This window comes from Mesoplodon densirostris, chromosome 8 (genome assembly GCF_025265405.1).
Source record: "Mesoplodon densirostris isolate mMesDen1 chromosome 8, mMesDen1 primary haplotype, whole genome shotgun sequence".
NCBI classification, from domain to species: domain Eukaryota; kingdom Metazoa; phylum Chordata; class Mammalia; order Artiodactyla; family Ziphiidae; genus Mesoplodon; species Mesoplodon densirostris.
The window spans coordinates 20,141,321-20,156,934 of NC_082668.1; the positions used below are offsets into that span (position 1 = coordinate 20,141,321).

Sequence of the window (15,614 nt, forward strand, 5' to 3'; positions counted from 1 at the left end):
TCTTTTTTTTTCGTTCTTTCTGAAATTCCTTGATTCCTCTTAAAGCCTACAGTGTTATTTATCTTTTGGCTTTTATTTCTGAGATACGTTTGTACCATCAATTTGGGGATTAACACATTTCAGTATTCTTTAGGAGTGCAAAGCTCACATCCATAAATACTCCTAGTAGCAAGTTACATTCCAAAGGCGCTTTTTCTTTATTAGATATTTTGTTTCCAAAGCAGCATATAAGGGTCACAGGAAGGTATTCTAATGGGAATAGTGAGGTGGTGTCATGTTGTTGTTGTTTTTTTGTGTGTGTGCGGTACGTGGGCCTCTCTCTCACTGTTGTGGCCTCTCCCGTTGCAGAGCACAGGCTCCGGACACGCAGGCTCAGCGGCCATGGCTCACGGGCCTAGCCACTCCGTGGCATGTGGGATCTTCCCGGACCGGGGCACGAACCCATGTCCCCTGCATCGGCAGGCGGACTCTCAACCACTGCGCCACCAGGGACGCCCTGTTGTTGTTTTTAAAGTAACTTGTTAAAAGAGACAGACACACCTTCCTTTTTAGAAGGATTTGTTAGTCAAGGTACCACAGTCACAGGATTTGAGTAACAAATATTATGTTCAAACAGTCTTACAACTTGGTCCTGACTATGGGGCCCCGGCTAGACACCTCAGGATTTGAAACTACCACTTAATTATAGGGATAAAAATACTGTTTATTTTTTTCTACTTTAAACTTCCTTTAAAGCTGTGTAACACAGCTGTTCTAATCAAGGATGGCCATGGTGCTTTCCAATACCTCTGGCCACGAAGGAGGCAGAGATCACTCATCAGAAGAACAGATGAAAGGGGCTGAAATTTTTGTTACTTGAAAATGGAGAATAGTTGTGAATATTGCTTTTCCTTCTCCAAATGTACAGTGTACAGACAAAGGTATTACTAGGGGCTGGGAGGGAGACTCAATGTTTGCTTAGTTTTCTCAAAAGGCATTTTAATCATCATGGGCAAACAAAGGTGGCCCTCTGGCTGAAACGTTAAGGGAGAGTCATTAGGCCTTATCCAGTAAATGTTAAAAATGGCATACATCAATTCTTTGTGTGACTATAACAATAACGTGTACCATTATTGGACAACGCAAAGCCCCTTAAAACTATTTTTACGACAAGAGTTGAAGTGGGAACTGAACTCATGCAAAAATATTTGTAAGATGAATTAACATTTAAACGAAATCCTTTGGCTAAAAAAAGCATAGCACAAAAAAGGACAGGTCTCTTTCTATGTCATCCCACAGCTGCTCACATTACTACATACCTGATTCTGGATTTACCAAAAAACTCCCGTACACTCTCTTTAGTAACTAGAAAACACAAAAACAAATAGGTTAATTCAAAGTCCATGATAATTTCATTATTTTCAAAGCACTGTGCTGGCTAAGCTTTTCCTAAGCCAGCGTTCTTCCTAACTTTCAAATGACGAATTAGAAACTGGATGCAGAGGGGGAAGCAGATTTATCTGAGTTACCAAGCAAATCACTCACAGAACTGCAATTAACTCCAAAAGGTTGGTCTAGGATCTGTGTTTCAATCAAGGTTCACCCTTTACTCTTTTAGGACTCAGTCACACCCGTTACATGACGAAATACAACCAGAACTGTCGGGAAGTGATTCCAGTTAGCTTGCTTATCTTGTATGCTTTAAAATTATTTAGCTCACCATCCTCTTTTTTTAAAAGACAAAAAGCAATGGATAACTGAATCTTAGCCAGTTATTTCTGCTGGTGGGTCCACAGAAGCTTGTACTCTCTAAATGTCTTTTTCTCAAAACCAGTCCTTACAGCTGGCTACTTTCCAGCTTTTTGGAGTAAATGATAAAACAAGAGCCCCTTTTACACCTTCTTATTTTTTTCTCTGCCAGTATGACTGCTCTCCCTGGTAGAAACCGCTCCTAGGCTGACATGGTTTAAGAAACAAACTTTTTATTCGGGAAGGAACAGTTCTGACTTAAATGTTATATGGGACACATTAAGCAGTAGAAAGGCAGTTATTTGGAGAGAAAAAAAAATATTAAAGTCACTAGAATTTAATAACCTCTCAGTATTTAGTAGTCTTTATATGTTTAAGAGGCAAAACACAGACAGGGCTTATTACTAAGTCTCATTAGAACCTTACACTTAGGGAGGAAAGATGTCATCACTATTGTATAGGAAGGTAGAACTGAGGCCAATATATTAACCCTCAGTGGTATAACAGGCTGTGAGGTTTTGTCTCTAGGCATCCAATTTCTAACTCTATGCCACCACAAACACACTAATGATCCTCTTGCATTTTCTGGGATATCAAAAAAAGAGGTACTGAATCTAAGACAAGTTACCAAGTTAAAAATGAACAAGAATACAAACTTGTTTTAATTGTAAGAGTGGCATGTGTGTTTTAAAGGATCCCACTAGCCAGCGAAAAGCACTGCAAACACAGGCAGCACTAGAGTGGAGGTCCATGTGAGCAGGGCCTCTGTCTCGTGCACTCCTGTGGTCTCATTGCCCATCTCCCACATCCGGGGACTCATAATAGATCTGAGCAAATGTCGATGCTTTTCTTCTCATCTTATTTTCAATGTACTCTCTAGGTTATTTAAAACAAACACAACAAACAAACCAGGAGCAAACCATTCATTTCATGTCCCATTTAAAAAAATTATCACAAGGTAGGTTCTTTCCCCCTATTCTTAAATATTCTTTAGTATTCCACATATCAAGCATTATCCTATAGCTGGGAGAAATTCTCAACGTGCAAAACTTGGATAATAGGGTGGACCTCACCACATGAATCAGTGACCACACTTTTTGTATAAAGGTAAAAGATAAGTAATGCCCCATGTAGTTCCTATTTGGTGACCATACAGCCACTGTAAGGTATTCTCTTTTACAGAAGAGGAACTCAAGGGAGAGGTTCAAGGTCATAGAGTCTGTTGACCTTCAGGTGTCCCATATACCACTTCTCCTTAACTGTCTGCGGGAAAAAAAAGTAACACACATACCCCATTAACAATTTTAACTAGCTACGATTCTGTACTGTGTGTACTTGGAGGAAGGGAAAATCAGATGTGGGAGAAACCACAGCACCTCAGATTTAGTTTAATTCCAAGTTACCAAGTTAATACTCTGAGATCTAAGAGGTTTTTAGAGCCAAAATTACACCACATTCAACTCCTCTTGGCAAAACCAGCCAGCGCGTCCCTGCTGACTTCACTTGCACTTTTAACCATGATTCACTTTTCAATTTGTGCCCCCTCTTCCAACCGGCACCCAGAAGATCAGACCTTCCCACCCCAGCAGCTGAGGCTTTCTGCTCTGAAAAAGGGCCTGTGACAAAGTAACAAGCTTCCTGTGGTTATCCCAGGCTGGTCACTGTTTAACCAACCCAGGGAGCCATTTACTGTGCACTCTGCCCCAACACTGCGAATGTTATGTACCCCACCCACTTGAGTGGGTGGGGCTGTTTCTCTGACCCCTGTGGTACCTACGAGAATAGCAATGTGTTCTGGAGTTCTATAAGGAAAGCACAGACGGGAAAGGAGATTTAAGAAATCTAGCTTAACACTTTCTCTCCCTCCCAAGGATTGTTCGTATTGCACCTAGATCTTTAAAGAGAGGGGACTATCTAGGGAGAATCATCACACAATTTTTTAGTTGTTTGTTCAAATGTTCAACAGTTCTTTCCAGGTAGTTGTCTTCTACATCATCTAATGCACGGCCAGCTTAATGCCGTTTGTTTCCCCTTGCTCTTCATCTGGTAAAGAGTCAGCCAGTATCACTTACATAATTAATAATCTTTCAAATGCTTTAAAAGACTAGGTCTTTCTCCTGAAGCTCTTCCTTTTCAGGTAAAATAACCCTGAATACAAATTCTCTAACCCATCCTTCTTCCCTTGAATTTATGAGGCCAATCAGAAAAGGTTTTAGCTCTACCCTTGAACTTACAGGGCAAACCAATCACATATGAAGAAGTAAGGGAAGTGACTGTGTATGGCTCTTGGTATTCTTCATGGTTAACATCAATTTTAGTTTTTATTATTAAGATTTTGATTATACTCTTTTGCAAACAGCCTTTTTCATTACATAAGTTTTAAATAAGTCAAAAGCTACTACTCTTAATCAGAAAGAAAATATATCTGATTTCATTCACCAGACTGTATCTTCATTCACCAGATTAAGGAGAACCTACTTTGTTAAAACTAAAAGATATTTGAAAACTGATTCAGGAACTGAGTCATACTTCCTGCTTTGAGACCCAACCACAACGTGCACACACTGGTGTAATAGCATTTTCTTTCTTCCATAAATGGCTCTCCCCAGAGCAAACATAGTTCAACAGGAACCAAACCCACTGAAAGAAGCCAGGGAGTAAAGCATGGCCACCAAGAGTTTCATAACGCATGGACACCCTTTCTTATTTCCCCTAAGGTAGTCATAAAGAAGAGCAGATACTTAAAGAGGCCAGCTCTAAAGAGCATTAAATTAAAAAATTGAAAGGGGAGATTTGTGCCTAAATTTCCAAAATAAGAAATTAAGATTGTAAACTTGAAACAGGCCAGAGGTTATATACCTGCTTCACAATGTAACAGAAATAGAACAGAACCCATCTCAGTCTTGTGACAGTTATTTTTGTATTGGTCAAGGAAAAGTATTCTTTGCTCCATTTTTTGAGAACTAAAGCTGTTTTTGTTTTCATTGGTTAGAGAATATCTTTATTTCTTCAGAGTAAAAAGCAGGCAAGCAAAGAATCAAAACTCTTTCTGGGAAACACCCTTCTTTATGACTATGGGAAACAGAGTCAAGAGCCCCTGGTTAGGTGAGCAAGCCATCCAGAGTGGCCCGTGCCAGTAGGGATGACTCAGTGCCGTGGATCTTCTAGGAGTGGCAAGCTACCAAGATAAGGTGAGGAGGAAACAAGAGTCCCACAAGGAAAAGTGATGTGGAACTTACCTCATCAGCACCATGTGCCTGAAGTTCCTTGTAGAATTTCAAAGAGATACTGACCATTACTTTTGTTTTGTCTCCATTAGGATTTGAAATATGATAGAGGACTCCATCAAAATCTGCAAGGAAAAGCAAATAAGGTTGCTTAACTTGGGAATAGGGAATAATATCTCAAAGTACCTGCCTACATGTTGCAGGCCACAAGGAAGTCTCCCTTACAAGTAGGCATATAAGTAAAACTGCATTTATTTTAAATCCATGTGGAAAGTCAGCAGAAACACTGAGATAGAATTATAGAATACCTATCTCTTTGCTCTTTTCTAAAATTACAAAGCTATTTTTACTTTAATCACAGCTTGGTGCTGAAAGAATTTGAAAAAAAAATCTTTATTGTGATGTATTTTAAACGTATAAAATATAACGTATAACAAACCCCTATTCTCCTCATGGCTTCAACAATTATCAACATATGGCCAATCTTGTTTCACTTAGACACACCCCTTCCCAATGATTTATTCTGAAGCAAATCGCACACGTCACTTCATCCATAAATATTTCAGAATACACCTCTAAAAGGTAAAGAAGACAGTTGAAAAAAAAAAAAACCCCAATTCCACTGTCATGCCTAAATTAAAAAAAAAAATTTATTAATATCAAATATCCAGTCAAGCACTGAAATATTGTCTCAAGAATTAAAAAAAATATATTGTTGTCTTACTTATGTAAAATGTTCAAAGAATAGAATGAATAATATTAAGCCATTCTTGATTAGGCCTGATAGCTTAGCTGACTTTTTTTTTTTTTGTCTTTTAACCTATTACCTTTTTAAAAATTTGGACCAAGCTGTTAGTCTCCAAAAACTGAGTGACAGTGGTGATGTTAATGAGGTTGTTTCAATATAGAATCCCTGTGCACAGATAATCATCATAGCACCAAGCTGAAGGAATCAAAAGGAGCCACATTTAAATAAGTCTAATTTGAATGTCAGAATGTGCTGTGTTGGGATGCTGTGGCCAACTCTGCCACGCATGTTCTGTTGATTCTGTCAATAAAGACGACTTCAGCTTCAAAAAAAAATTTTTTTTGGTCTTATTTGAATTAGGATCCAAACAAGCCCACACACTGCATTTGGTTATCCCTTAAGTTTCTGTACTCCACAGGCCTCCCCTCTCTTGTAGTTCTTGAAACCAGGTGCTGAATGTAACTACTTTAGGGAGACCTGGCATTGCTAGTTAGTATGAGGGGAAGGGGTTGGTGCCTGGCCTCCAAGTCACAGCACTTCAGAGCTGCAAAAAGTGTTCCAAGATCGTCTAGCCAAGTACCCTCATTTCTACAGAGCATGACTATCCGACTCCTCAAAGTTCACGCAGCAAGCGAGTAGTATCAATACCTAATTCTTTCTAGGAAAAGAAAGCAGTAACATCTCTCTCTGACTTGTGGAACAGGTCTCTTAGCACTTTTGTGATTCCCCACTCCTCTAGTGCTAGGCGAACTAAGATGATGGTTAAAGATAATAACATAATATTTCCAAATTTAAAAAACCTTAGTTTGTACCACAAAATTAAACCCAAACTTCTAAGATATCAGTAGGCAACTTTATATGGCTCACTAAATCCATGGAATAATCACCTAAAATAAAGACCACACACACACAAAGACAAGATAGTAGCCCTAAAAAGCTTATTTTAGGAAGAATTTTATTTTCTATTTTTTATATTGTGCCTTCTTCTTAGTAGGTGAGATAAAGGCACTTACCTGCAAATGTTACTTCTACAGCTTCTGGTTTGTTTCTGCAAAACAAAACAAGTCCTTTAGTTAAGATAACTATATTGCTGGGGCTTCCCTGGTGGTCCAGTGGTTAAGACGCCGCTCTTCCAATGCAGGGGGCACGAGTTCGATCCCTGGTCAGGGAACTAAGATTCTGCGTGCCGCATGGTGCAGCCAAAAAACAATATACCTATATTGCTGCTTGCCTCAAGGGGACTTGCAAAAGGCTCCTGAGCTTTATTTAAGATCGGACCATCCTGTAAAAATCTTATACTTATCATTGATCCAGGTACACAATTCATTTTCTCATGCATCTAAACCTCTGGAGTTATTTAGGGTGGAGGACTGAAAAAAGGAAGCAGGACAGATAAAGCTTTTGTTTTGCAGCTGGAATCTCTGCTGTGGTTGTGCTCACCTTCAATTCTCAACTCCTTAAGACCACGATAGACACGTTTGTATACGTGACCCACAAAATGCCCTCTTTTGGTCAATCCCTCCCCCACGGGACATACTCAGTGGAGGTAGCGCACACACTCAGCAGGAAAACTGCTAAACAGAGCATAGAATGGTTTAAATTTACTTAAAGTGAAAGGATGATTTCAGGCCATAAACGATACAGTTCTATTCCATCTCAAAGACAATCTGTTAGTCTTCCTACACATCTTTCCCTCTCCCTTACATGACCGAAGTACTCACCACTCTCCTTAGTGAAGCCCTCTTTGATTCCACCCTAGATTTTTTGGTTTTGTTTTTAAATTCCAGTGTGTACTTCCATAAAGTGTAGCACAAAGTAACACTGCGAAGTCACTGAGAACAGTTAAGACACCTGTTTTCCAACTTTAGCCTTTTCTTCAGGACCATGTTTTCAGACAAATTAACACTACACGCCTTCATTTTCTTGCCTACTCATCTATGAAATGGGAGAACACAAATGATCCTACCTACCTCTCACAACTGCTAAAGATAAAACAAGAGAACAGACACAGAAGAACTTATCCTGGAAGGCAAAGACGATTCCCAGATGAGCCTGGAATATGGACTTCTATTTGATAAATGCTGTTGAGTTATTACCTAGAAAGCATGACATATATCCTAGCTATAAACAATAACAGTCAATTAACCTCCAGTGAAAAGCTACTTTACATGCTTTCCTCACTTCTCCTCATTCGTAGGAAACGAATAAAGACTCTACAGTTTTATCAGCTAACACCCTAAAACTCAAATGATGCCACTTTGTTTAATGGGCCAGCAGACAAGATATGCACATTTTCATATTTATTCTTGCCTAGCTTGCTCAAGACCTCACGATCAAGTGCGTATCTCTTTTACTATCTCCGCTCCCTCACCTGTAAAAGGAACAAAGACTGAGTTACCCTCCAGAGTTGCTGGGAAATAATGGAATAGATAACGTGGTTTATGACTGTTAAAAAGCTGCAGCAGAGCTAAACAATGCCTTTCAAGGAAACTGGCCTCTCCTAAGCATATGCTAGCCCTGTTGTAAAATCAGCCTATACAAATCACATAAAAAGTTCCACTCTGCTTCTTCAGAGCCATCCATATGTGACTTAGAAAAAGTATTTTGGGTGTCTGAGAATCGAAGCATCAAGTGGGTTTACGGACAAGCAGAGAGTTCGGAATATGATGAAAAGAACTGTATAAAAATTTAAGTTGTTTCTGATCTTTCATTTGAAACTGTAGCCTGGAGACTAAGGCAATGAATGGCCAACCACCATTTTTCACTTCTAGAAAACAGGAGCCAAGGAAGAAGTAGACACGTTAATCTACGGCTGGCTTGAGTGAAATATTAAGAGGCTGCACAACGGGAGGAAGCACTGAAGCACATTTTCCAGAAGAAGGCTGGCTGTGCCAAAGAGGCAGGGTGGAGGCTTATAAAAGGCCACATTGTATCACTTAGTAGGCGGCTGGTTTTTTTGTTTTTTGTTTTTTTTTTTAACCTTTAGGCTTTAATTCAGCCAAGGAAGGACTGAGTTCCTCACTTTCTCACTTCATCAACAGACCGAGAAAAATCAAGTATAGATAAAAAACCTTAGGGTTCCAACATTTTGACTCTGAAATTCTGCATTTCTCTAGGCTGTAAAGTTCCCTGAGCACAGCTCCCCACTGGGAGAAGTCTCTAACATCTATACTATGTGGTTTGCTGCCTGACTTGGGAATATTTGTCAAATCATTGCCATTAATATTTTAGCTTACTATTTATGGCTGCATAAAAGTTGTAGAGGAGAGAGGCAGGCTGCTGAGGAGAGCACTGGGCCAAAGGAGTCCTCCTGAGGCGTCAGCTGGGAGTCAGAGGTCTGAGAACTCTGTGCCCCAACATGGAGACTGCACAGAGCGGGAAATACACCACGACAGGGCCATGACTCAATTCCAAGACCAGGTGTTTCTTATTTACTTTTGTGGTTTAAAATCATGGAGCTAGAGGGGAATAAGATTGGTCTGGGAGAAAGTGTACCATTTAATAGGCCAAAAGGGTAAATCGTTAAGATACCTTCTGTTCCACTGTCTGCTAAAGTTTCAGATGCTGGGGGTGAGTTTAATCACAGAAAAAGCATGTCTTTCAGAGTTGACTCTTCACCTCAAGTTCTGTCCCTTACTGGCTATGAAACCACAGGCAATGTTACTCAAATGTCTGCGAGCCTAAAATTCCTTTTCTAGAAAACGGAGATTAAAAGCATCTACCACACAAGGTTGTTGTGAAGACTAACCGAGATGCTATGTGGACAGCAAAGTTTCCCAATCAGGGTCTTGTGACTAAGTTAGAGATATGCTGAGATAACGATCCCCACAGCCCTTAGGGCAGCTCAGAGGCAGGATCTCTGGGCTAGACCATTTACCCAGATGTACCACAGGTATGGTCATGTTCTGTGTGTGACATACCAGGAATCACCAGGGAAGGGTGCCTGTACAATGCTTAATACATATGTCTACTCCCTCTCCAACTCCCAAGAGCCCCAGTTTTGTCAACTGTATTACTGGAACTGCTGTCTGTCACCCAGGCACACTCTGAAATGGAACAAAACCACGTTAAAGCTTATAGTAAAGTGCCTGGTTCATAGAAGGTGATCAATGAATTAGTTTTTCTTCTAGGTAGAATCAGAGGAGATCAGACGTTGGAGTCATGGTCGAGAGAGGTTTTGGGATTGTGTTAACTCCCAGTATCAGGAATTGGTCAGCTCAACAAGGAGAAACGGAACCATATTACTGTCAGACTGTCGTAATGTCTGGAATCCTAGAATAAAGTGCCCTGGATAAGCCCTCAGGGTTACTGACTGGACAGTACAAGTCACTAAAACATATTCACTTCATTTAGATGGGTTTCAAGAGCCATTCTTAAAATCCTTTAGAAAAAAATTTCCTTTTCTCCTTTTTCTAAGGAAGCTTCTAGAATGTCACTAATCAGTCAATAAAGAACTCCTGGCAACTGTTATTGTCCAATCCTCTTTCCTCACTAAGGGTTTTGGAGTTTTTACTCCCGAATGCATCCAGTTCCCCGTCGTGCATTTATGTCCCTCTTCTCGTTATCCCTTCCATAAGCTGAATTAGAGGAATTATTGAATTCTGCTCATCATCTCACCATAAAGTTCTTGATTACTCTCCTTTAAGTCCTCTCTAAGGCTCCCATCCTCCTTTTTGAGCAAAGCCTAGAAAAATGGATCATGCTAGGTAAGAGGTGGGTGGTCCTACTCTCTGTTAAGCCACATCTCAAAATAAGGAGAACAAAGAGGGTCTAAAAGCTCATTCACACAATGTCAGAAAAGTGATAAACTGCTAAAGAAACTAACAACCATTCTATCTGGCTTCATCCATTGCTTCAAGAAAACACTTATTAAGCTGACTATACACACAGTGAGAATGCTGGGAAAACAAAGATGATGAAACCATAGGCCCTGCCCCTAAGGAGTCACAGGTTTGGTACACATGTAAGGAGTGCAGCTCTGGGGCTTTACGCCCAAAGTGGTCCCAAGGCAGCCAGAGGGTGGGCAGCAGTGTGTAACTAGTGACCTGTAAAAAGACCAACTAGATCGTCTCAGCAAGTCAGCCACTACATCCAATTTCTTCTAAATGCTTAAACAATGTCCTAATTCCAAATCACTTCAAACCAGTTATGTCTCTCTGAGGACATATGCAGCATATTTGGGAATGAGAACAAGGTATCAGCAAGATTTAATTTATTCCTTTCTCAAATTTCTCCTCCCACAGTCCTCGCCCACCCCAACTGGCACAGCCTGCTTACTAAGCTTCACTCCCCCTCACAGAACCACAGCTCCCCACAATATGCACAGCTGTGGCAAGAAGCCAGCATGCACTTAAAATCAACAGCAATTTGCATCTGACAGCATTTCCTCAATTTTGGACTCTAGCTAAGCTGACAACCCTAGCTTCTGAGGCTGTAAAGGTTCTTGGTGTGTATATACTAACAAAAGAATTAAATTAATTTGCCAGATTACTTCTGCTTTAATTGGGGGCCTGGGTAAGACTTCCTAAATGATTAAAAAAAACAAAAACAAAAACAAAATGCTGTTGACAAGACCTGCACATGAGGTTATCTGCAGTGTTCAAAATAGCTCCTTAATCAGTCACAGTCTCTTAGTTTGGAGGCTGTTGGGAAGACAATTTACCAATAACTATCATTCTGTGAGGATACAGAAATCATTCCAATAAGCCACCTTCCCAGTAGGGCGGTAGGAAAAAAAAAAACGGTAAATCGTTTGGAATGAATCTTAGGCTTTGTTGGAACTGCCTCCAAATTAAAAGGGTGTCGTGACCAAATGTATTCTTTTTTTTTTTTTTTTTTAGTTTATTTATTTTTGGCTGTGTTGGGTCTTCGCTGCTGCACGTGGGCTTTCTCTAATTGCAGCGAGTGGGGGCTACTCTTTGTTGTGGTGCGCGGGCTTCTCACTGTGGTGGCTTCTCTTGCTGCGGAGCACAGGCTCTAGGCACGCGGGCTTCAGTAGTTGTGGCACACAGGCTCAGTAGTTGTGGCACACGGGCTTAGTTGCTCCGCGGCACGTGGGATCTTCCCGGACCAGGGCTCGAACCCGCGTTCCCTGCATTGGCAGGCGGATTCTTAACCACTGTGCCACCAGGGAAGTCCCTAAGTGTATTCTTAAACAATTTAGATGACAGAATTGTTTTATTCGAAGGAAATTTAGACTTTTAGTAGGATGTCACAGGCAAGAAGACCCAGCAGGATGATATGAGAGGCATCATTCTTTTCTGTTTCGTACTGTACAACACCCTTCAGTGCTCACAGCCCACAGGTAAGGAGGCTGGGCAATGGTTCGAGGCTGCAATTTACTCTGGCATGGGTACACTATGAGAGGCCCATAGAGAAGGACCCGCCATAAATCCATTACCATGCTCTGAGAGGCATTTAAAATAAGATCAACTTCAAAAGGAAAATTAATCTAACTGTATTCTGAAGTATATACGACAGAACTATTTTTAAGACTATCTCATGCTTATGTTCTTAGTAGCTGGAACAGTGCTGCATTTCCAAATGATACCTTTCTGCAATAATGGAAATGTTCTACATCTCTGCTACCCAAATACTGCTGCTCCTAGCCACATGCGGCAACTCAGCCCTAGAACCGTGGGCTAGTGTGACTGAGAAGCTTAATTTTAATTCACTTTAATTAATTTTTATTTAAACTTAACTAGCCACATGTAGTTACTGGCTATCATTATTGGACATTGTGGAGATGGAAGATTCACTCTGGGGAAGGCTGCTCAGAACCTAATTTCCCCAACTGGTTTGTTGAGAAGTGTAAAGCAGGGTGGAGCTGACCTCTCCCAGCATGTTCCCACAAGGGCCAAGCCTTTCAAATCTCCAGGGTTTCTCCATAGCACTACTGCCTTTCTTTAATCTTTCTCTGATCTCCATCCCAACACGTGTCACCCCTTTGGTCCTCTGTCACTTTGCCAGTACTCTCAGAAAGGTCCCCCCTTCCTGTTCCTTCCTGGTGCTGAGCACTGGGAGAACTCTACAGACGTCTATGATGATCACACTGGTTGCGCTTCTCTGGAAGTCCTGGCTAGACATGCACCTTGATAAATTCTTAACTACTTAACTGCTGCTTCACCGTACTGGTATGCCTGGAAATTCACACTCCGTCTAGAAACAGGCTTCTGCTAGGTGTTACATTTGCAATCCCAGGAAAGCCCTACCTCCTCGGCTGAATATCATAGTCTTTTTTCAAAGATTTTCAAAGTGCTTTGCAGCAGAATACATTTTGAGCCCACTTACTTAAAGACACACCTCAAAGGGAAGATGGGCCAGAATAAAAGCCAAAACTTGCTGCCCTGCCCCAATATTCAACATTGCTACAACATATACTTTGTAAAAAAAAGTCCCAGAAGTTCTAACTTAGGCCTTCCAGGCTTGAGTGCCTCCTTTACTCCCACTGAAATGGTTAGTAGCTCTTTTTAAGAGTCATGTTCTAAAAGCAGAAGAGCTGAAGCTCTGCGTAATGGGCTACATTTCAGAATCACAAGTTATTAACAAACAAGTAGGTGTGAAGGGACTCCTACACTACAAGGCATGCTTCTACTTGAAATGCACAGGCATTTATCTTGTAGATCAGCTTATAACCACCCAGGTCTCATTTTTTGCTAGTCTAAACTTGAGAATTCACTTGAGATCAACTGTGAAAATGCAGAAGTCAATTTAACTTCCTCCTATGTGCTACACTGCTCAAAAAGGACAGAGCAATCACCCCAAATAAGCCACGAAGCCGATTCGTTTGAACATTTAAAATGCAAAGCAACTGGTAAGTGAGGTTGAAGACACGAAGCAAGTTAGCCTAAAATATAAGCAACTGCAGTCCCTGGCAGGAAACAGTAGCTACTGCTCACTGTGTTACTTCAAGAAACGTTGTGCTTTGTTTTACAGATAAAATCTGTGGCCTTATAAAAGAGATAGGAGACAATAGGTTCAATTTAAGCAGTGGGTTATAAGTATTTTTTTAAATGCCTCCAAGTCACAAGTTCATTATGTCCACTTAGAATTTCCCCTCCACCAATCCTCTTCCATCTGTGACTCTCCAAGCACTTGCTCTCTTATTATTAGTTCCCAGTTCACCAGAAACGGTTTGCACTTATTTCCTCAACTGTGTAAGCAAGATGTGAAGCCCCATCCTCACGGATGGGGAAATGAGGCAAAGGGACTGGCCACAGGCCACCAAAAATTAGAAGCTAAGATCAACTCCTTGGTTTAAATATATTAGAAAAGCAAAGCAGCTTTGGGGGAAGAGTTTGTCTTCTACTGCTTCTCGTGTTTGACAGAGAAGGGTGCCTTTGAAACATGTCCTAAAGCCCACTTTTAAAAAAGCCAAAACAGGTTTCATCTAAGAACTTAATAGACTCTGGAGGCTTTTAACTGTGTATCTAGGCCAGAATTACTGCAGAAGAAATCACAGACCAGGGGTATGGTATAAGAATTTAAAAGATAAACAACCAGATAGAGAACAGCGGGTGGGGAAAGGATTATTAGAACCTCAGAAGAGCGATAAGGAAGGGCTGTGGATGTGGGGGACGGCTAACTTTGCTTGAGAAATGTAACAAAACGGCCAGTGTCTCTCACAGCTGGGTTCAGGGAAGGTAAACTAGAGAGATCATCGGGTTTTCCGGCTGCAAGGCTGGGCCTGCCTTCAGTCTTCCCTCCCGGTCCCTTAGACGAGGGTGGGGGTGGGGAGAGACTGGTGGTGATCTGGGCCTGCATCTTTTTTCCTCTTCCAGTCCTGGGAATTCCTGAAAACTCCTTCCAACACAATCCCAAATGGGCTCTCTCCGGGTTCTGAACAATGACGGGGAATACAGAGGGAAGTGGTCCCCTGCTCGCTCCAGCGGGCAATGGGATTCTCCAGCGAGAGTTCTGGCCCAAGCTACCCTCACGTCCCACAGGTCTCCTGCACTTTGGCACGCGCTCTCCTGTCCACTCACTGCTTCCGCATCCCTCCTCTGAGCCTCTCCCCACGCATCTCTGCCCCTCACCCCACCGCGCCCAATCACCGCCCACGTCTACACCGCCTGGGCAGTCCCCACACCCTGCCAGGTCTCCCACCTCCCTCCTCCATGTCTGGGGGGCTGAACGATTAGCAGTGGTCAACTCTGCCTCCCCCGCCACCCACCAGCCCCCGGCCCCCAGTGCGCGCTCACCCGGCGGCCGCGTTCTCGAACTTGAGCGCGAGCGTCTCCTCGATGATGCGGTTGTTCACCTCCAGCAGGATCATGGCGGCGGCTGCCCCGGGCAGGGGAAGGAGAAACAAGGGCGGGTGAGGGTGGGTAAGGGAGGAAAGGACGGAGGGGGCGGCCCTGCTGCCCCCTGAGGAGGGGAGCTGGGTGGGGTAGGAGGTTAGGGGAGAAGGGGAAAGGGATCGGGGTAGGGGTAAGGGAACACGCGCGCGCTGGCCCGCGCACGCACTGACTGTGGAGACACCTACCCACCCACCCGACCGACCTGGCCCCCGAAGCCTGAACCCGCCTGCCAAGCCGCCGCCGCCGCCGCCGCTGCCGCCTCACCGACGAGCCCGGTCCCCGCCCAGCCCCCGGCTCTAGCCGGCCACTTCCGCTCTCACACCCACTTCCGCTCGCCGCCCGGACGCGCGGCCCCGCGGCGCCATTTCCGCTCCGACCCCTCGTGCACGCGCACGCAGGCGCGCCGGGCGGGGGCGGAGGTCGCGGAGGCCGCGCATGCGCATGTGCGGTGCCGCTAGTTCCAGCTCCACTTTCCCATAGACGCTCGAATTGGCTGTAGGTAGTGTGTTTCCTAGCCTGCTGTCTTTCCCCGACCTCACCGTCCGGCGTCTCCCTCCCGCACTCCCCAAAGGTTTACTTCCACTCTTCCCGTCTTGTAATTTCAGAGACCCT

General features: G+C 42.9%; 1 protein-coding gene and 1 non-coding gene across 3 annotated transcripts in view; both read right to left on the bottom strand.

Moving 5' to 3' along the window:
• Positions 1-15,313, bottom strand: part of ARPC2 (actin related protein 2/3 complex subunit 2) — a 29,863-nt gene extending 14,550 nt beyond the window's left edge. Inside the window, exons 1-5 of one of the 2 annotated variants that reach the window (XM_060107418.1) lie at positions 15,205-15,313; positions 14,904-14,985; positions 6,717-6,751; positions 4,968-5,080; positions 1,299-1,344 (exon numbers count right to left, since the gene is read on the bottom strand). In XM_060107418.1, the coding sequence (XP_059963401.1) occupies positions 1,299-1,344; positions 4,968-5,080; positions 6,717-6,751; positions 14,904-14,977 (268 nt within the window). In that variant the 5' untranslated portion in view covers positions 14,978-14,985; positions 15,205-15,313. Of the gene's footprint in view, positions 1-1,298; positions 1,345-4,967; positions 5,081-6,716; positions 6,752-14,903; positions 14,986-15,187 lie in introns of both variants that reach the window. The other variant, XM_060107419.1, reaches the window with a different exon arrangement.
• LOC132495528 (small nucleolar RNA SNORA42/SNORA80 family) lies at positions 11,972-12,108 on the bottom strand. Its single transcript, XR_009533261.1, has one exon. It is a non-coding gene; the product is annotated as a small nucleolar RNA SNORA42/SNORA80 family (small nucleolar RNA).
• Positions 15,314-15,614: the final 301 nt, after the last annotated feature.